We start from the raw sequence: 6000 nt of genomic DNA on the forward strand, positions 1-6000 counted from the left end.
AAAATGGGAGTAAAGCTGTTACACAGACAGTGTAGACAGCTGATTTGATTATAATGGAAGCATATCTCGGGTGTCCGGTTGTGGTGACTAATGGAGAACCTATACCGTATAATTGTAAAATCCCCGGTCTGATTTGGATCCTGGGGACATTTGTTGCATGTCCCCTTCTCTCCCCTCGATTCCAGTGGCTGAAATACATAGACAATGTAGCCCAGTATCACATCTGCATAGCTGAGTATCACAGAAATGACTGGGCTTTATTTGGCCGCATTAGCAACTGTCTTGAAACCCAGCCCAACCTTTCTAACAAGGCAAGGGAAAAAAAACAACCAAACTTTTACACATAAGGAAAATGGGAGAAACCATGGGAGAGGAAATTCAAGAGACATCCTCTCTCTACATACAGCTAGTGTGCCCATGACTGACTAACAAAGCTGCAGTTGACATTTACAAAAACATATGTTTGAATAACTGCAGAGTATTGATCATTACACTGTTAAAGCTGGAGATATTCATGACATATTGTAAAGAGGGTCTTTATAGCATAGAAATAAATCCTTATATTAAATACCCTCTAAGTATCAGAATATACACATCTCTGCATTATCACAAAAGAAATGACTATACATTAGCATCATTTACATCACAATTACTGTAATATCACTTTTAATGGATTAGATCTCTTTTGATTGACAGAACAATCTCTTGAGGTGTTTAGTAATTTCTTTCATTTTTAGTCCATAGATAATTGGATTAAAGAGAGGATGATAAAGAACAAATTGTAATGTCATTATTAAACGTGCAGTTTTTGTAAAATCAGATTCTAGTCTAACTATACTGACATCATATGCACACAAACAGGCAAAGCTGATTAAAACCAGAAGATGGGGTAAACAAGTCTGTGCAGCTTTTTTCCTGACTTGTCCACAACTTCTGTAGGATATTATAAATATCTTTGTGTATGTAAAAAGTATGAAGAGCACAGGGAAAAGTGCAATGTTCATCAGAGCAACAACACCAAATATAGATCGTGCTCTTGAACTCACACAGTGGAGATTGTAAATGGCGTTGTTACAAAAAATTCCTTTTACAGTTAGGCTACAGAGTTTCATATCAGCACTCAGTATTACTGGCACTGCAATCTGAGAAGCAGGCACAAGCCAAGCTAAAATCAGGAAAATGCTGACAGTGTTTTTTCTCATGATAGTTGGATAATGCAAAGGTTTACATATAGACACATACCTGTCATAAGCCATGGCTGACAACAATAAGAATTCTGAACCACTTAAAGAGTAAAATAGAAAAAATTGAAAGAGACAGGCTGAATAAGATATAATCTGTTTTTCAGATAAAAAGTCAATTAACATCTTTGGGTACATAGCAGTGCTTACAACAACAGAGTTCAGTAGCAAGGCTGCAATGAAAATGTACATAGGCTCATGAAGGTTTTTGTGAATCCAGATAAGGCATATAATTGTGGAATTACAGCATATTATAAGAATGTATACTGTAAACATGATCAGAAAATAAAGATATCTGTATTTGTGCACGTCCACATGCCCACCAAAAGTTATATATGTTACATTTAATTCATAATCCATTAATGTTGTCAAAAACTAAATGTTCAGTTATAAAACGGGTAATTACATAACTAGTATGAATACATATTTAAAAAGAATTTGAATAATAATACTAACATCAAACCTGTACTGGAGTGTATTATTCATTCATAGGTTCCCGACCTTGTTTATGTTCATCTCCAAAATATAGAAAGTGAACCGTTTAAGTCTATGGAGGGTGTTTATTAGATTGCTTCACCCTCCAAGGATCTCATTAAGCTTTCCATCAAACGAACTACTAATATGTAAAGAACTTCATCACCTCAGGCCTGAACTCACAGGCATTGTTTGACCTATTTTACTCAGGCATGTACCCCATTATACAGTTACACCATATTACATTAATGTTCATCACCATGGAAATGGGCTGATATTTTCTGCTCCACTCTTTTCCCCTAGTGCTTTTTTACTTGAGATAGAAGAAAAGTTTGTTTGTTGGGCCAGATGTATGACTCCAGAAATAGTAACAAGGAACACTTGAAGCAGTACCAAAGAACAATATTCAAAAGTCCTGTATGTGCACAAGCTTCATCAAAGTGCAATGCAATCTTTCCTCAAACTACACTAAAGATATGGTGATTTTATCAATCAATCAAGTAAACTGAGATGGTGGCACTTTGGGTATGGGGAGGAGAAACCCATGTTCAGCAGTGTATGCCATTCAGGTACAGACGACGAGAACTGCGAAAGTGGAAGCAGCACATTAGCAAAGCAGCAGCACTTTCAGTCCTTTATCTGTGTCTACAGGCGCAGAATTGAGTATAGGTCATCCACATTTTAGCAGTGCTCAGAGCTCAACACAATCACTATAGTTATATGCTTAAAAAGAAAGAAAATAGACTTGAAGCGTAAAAATACGCTTCGGGTTGCACGTGTGAAGTGCAAGCTCATACACGGGATGTGTAGACACCTGTATTGGTACCGTCAGATTAAAAAACACGTCTGAAACGAAAGGTTCTCAGGAACACCACAAAATGTTGATGACTGAAATAGTAGGACAGAACCTACTGTCCATGAATCACATCAGAGATGCATTGATGAAACCATGACATAAGAGGTGAGAGATACTAAGCAGTAACCCCAATGAGAAAACAAGTTTTCCAGTGGATCAGCTGTTGACTGACTGGTGGAAGGATTAAAAGGCAGTGGTATTTGCAATGCTTCAAATCTAAGCCCAGTCATATGAGCCACTGCTGAACCCTTCTCATGTTAAGGAACACCAGAACCACTTGGTAATCTGATCCCATATGGCCAAAAAGGCAAAAGATGGACCACTGTTGCAGTCCATGAATGTAGTATATGGGCTCTAAAAGCATGCACGAAGAGAGGAGGAGTTCTTTTTTAAACATCAAGAGAATGGCCGCTTGGCTAGGTTGTTGATTACTCCTGGTTCTGTAGATAGCAAACAAACTTGATCAAGCACAGCAAGATGATGTGGTGCATGCTAATACCCTGTGGATATTCGCTATTAACCACTAGTTAGCAGCTAACTAGCTGGGCCTACTAGCCTCATTAGTTAGCAGCTATGCTGGCTGGATAGCCTAATCTGCCTAGCCAGCATGTTTCCTGACTGTGTGAGGCTATAGGCTAGGCGCTAGACGCAGATTCTTATTCAATACTGGGTCAGTTCTGCATTGTTGTTACTGTACTGTTTAAAACTACCTTGATTATAGTGTCAAAGATATAATCTTTCCAGGGCTCATGTACAGTATTTGTTGATGTTTATATTTAACTTATGTTTGCTGTTTCATGCACTGCTATCCCTACTGGACTGTTATATCATTGGCTGCAATTCACATTCCAACATGCTGGTCGCAGTGTTTTTTTATTTTTATGTATTTCCCTTTTTTGTGTATGTCCGCACATATTTCTCAGGATAATGCTGGATTTGGTTTTGTTTGTTGATTCGATGTTTCATTGGCAATGAAAATCTTAAATCTCAGGCTTCCTCTAATAACGCTCAAACAATATGTATAGAAAAGAGAAACACGCAATTAAAAGTAAGAATAAGAATCTAAGACATAAAATAGTGTAGAAGTTAAAATATAGTAATAAATTAAAGCTGCAAGCAGCGACGAACAGGCCCTTGCGCCTCATACATCAGAGGGAACAACAGCCGTGGTATTACTGCTGGAGGTTGGTTGACACCACTCTGAATACTGAGGATTATTGGACACTGCATAAATTGGTAAAATAATTCCTTTTTTTCCCAATATCTCAGGACGTGCTACGGTAAGGCTGACGTGCTACGGTAAGCGTATTGTATCATTTCCGGTTGCCGACTGTGTATACTGATAGCGTTGTTGCTGCTCTCATCTCAGTTGATTTTCCTAGATATATCACATTACTGTTGATTAATATCTGCTGTATATTTAAACTTTCGCTAGTTTTACACAAGCACTCTCAGCGCTTTTCTCTTAACGACTTTTCTCGCTAATCGCACAAGTTGTTAGTCACTTTAGCTCTGCAGCTAGCACTAGCAGCTAACTCAAACTAAGCAGTTAGCGATGGCTTCTCTCTCTCCCTCTCGTTCTCCTGCTCTCTCTTGCTCGGTGTGCCAAATGTTCAGTTACTCCTCTGCCTCCTTTAGTGATAGTGATAAGTGTAATAAGTGTAGTCTATTTGCAGCACTGGAGGCAAGGCTTAGTGAATTGGAAGCGCGGCTCCGCACCATGGAAAAACAATCAGCTGCTAATATAGTTAGCCAGCCCCTAGTATCCGGTGCGGGCCGACCTAGCGTAGCTCCCACTCCCCCGGTAGCTCCCGAGCAGCCGGGAAGCCAGGGCGGCTGGGTGACTGTCCGAAGGAAGCATAGCCCTAAGCAGAAGCCCACGGTTCACCACCAACCAGTTCATGTTTCTAACAGGTTCTCCCCACTCAGCGACACACCCGCTGAGAAACAAACTCTGATTATTGGCAGCTCCATAGTCAGAAACGTGAAGTTAGCGACACCAGCAGCTATAGTTAAATGTATTCCTGGGGCCAGAGCGGGCGACATTGAGTCAAATTTAAAACTGCTGGCTAAGAATAAGCGTAAATATGGTACGATCGTCATCCATGTCGGCGGCAACGACTCCCGATTACGCCAATCAGAAGTCACCAAAATTAATGTTGAGTCGGTGTGTACATTTGCTAAAACAATGTCGGATTCCGTAATTTTCTCTGGACCGCTGCCTAATCTGACCAGTGATGACATGTATAGCCGCATGTCACAATTCAACCGCTGGTTGTCGAGGTGGTGTCCAGCAAACGATGTGGGCTTCATAGATAATTGGCAGACTTTCTGGGGAAGACCTGGTCTGATTAGGAGAGACGGCATACATCCCACTTTGGATGGAGCTGCTCTGATATCCAGAAATATGGCCAAGTTTATTAGTAAACCAAAACCATGACAACCCAGAGTTGAGACCAGGAGGCAGAGCTGCAGTCCTACACGCTTCTCTGCGCTTCCATTAGAGCAGTTACCCACCCAAAACCACATAGAGACTGTGTCTGTCCCCCGACCACATAAATCAATTAAATCCAAAGTATATAAAAGAAGAGCCATTCATGAAAATCTAGTAAAAATTAAAACCACTACTGCAATAGTACAACAAAATAAGATAATTAAATGTGGACTCTTGAACATTAGATCTCTTTCATCTAAAGCAGTTTTAGTAAACGATTTAATTTCAGATCATCGTATTGATTTATTTTGTCTCACTGAAACCTGGCTGTGTCATGAAGAATATGTCAGCCTTAATGAATCCACTCCCCCCAGTCATATTAATACTCATATTCCTCGAGACACTGGCCGAGGAGGAGGAGTTGCAGCCATTTTCAACTCAAGCCTAATCATCAACCCTAGACCTAAATTTAATTATAACTCATTCGAAAGCCTTGTTCTTAGTCTCTCTCAGCCAACCTGGAAAACTTAACAGCCAGTTCTATTTGTTATAGTGTACCGTCCTCCTGGCCCGTACTCTGAATTCCTATCTGAATTCTCAGAGTTTTTGTCGTATTTAGTCCTTAGTACAGATAAAGTAATTATAGTAGGTGATTTTAATATTCATGTGGACGTTGATAGTGACAGTCTCAGCACTGCATTTCTCTCATTATTAGACTCAATTGGCTTCTCTCAGTGTGTAAATAATCCCACTCACCGTTTTAACCACACCCTAGACCTTGTTCTAACTTATGGGATTGAAATTGAACATTTAATAATTTTTCCACAAAATCCTATTTTATCAGATCATTTTTTAATAACTTTTGAATTCCTATTACTGGATTACACACCATTAGATAAAAATGTCCTCACTAGATGTCTATCTGATAGTGTTGTAGATAAATTTAAGGAAGCAATTCCGTCAATACTGAATTCACTGCCATGTCTGAATACTAC

At 39.5% G+C, this 6000-nt stretch overlaps 1 protein-coding gene across 1 annotated transcript; it reads right to left on the bottom strand.

Annotated features, from left to right (window-relative positions):
- Window positions 1-674: 674 nt before the first annotated feature.
- LOC122992259 (olfactory receptor 11A1-like) lies at window positions 675-1601 on the bottom strand. The gene has a single exon (XM_044366012.1). The coding sequence runs from the start codon at window positions 1599-1601 to the stop codon at window positions 675-677; it is 927 nt and encodes a 308-aa protein (XP_044221947.1).
- Between the last annotated feature and the right edge of the window lie 4399 nt (window positions 1602-6000).

The sequence above is a fragment of the Thunnus albacares genome, chromosome 11, assembly GCF_914725855.1.
Source record: "Thunnus albacares chromosome 11, fThuAlb1.1, whole genome shotgun sequence".
Lineage (NCBI taxonomy): Eukaryota > Metazoa > Chordata > Actinopteri > Scombriformes > Scombridae > Thunnus > Thunnus albacares.

Bases quoted from the DNA above. Each gene is read 5' to 3' on its own strand.
- LOC122992259 (XM_044366012.1), bottom strand. From the start codon at position 1,601: ATGGATTATGAATTAAATGTAACATATATAACTTTTGGTGGGCATGTG.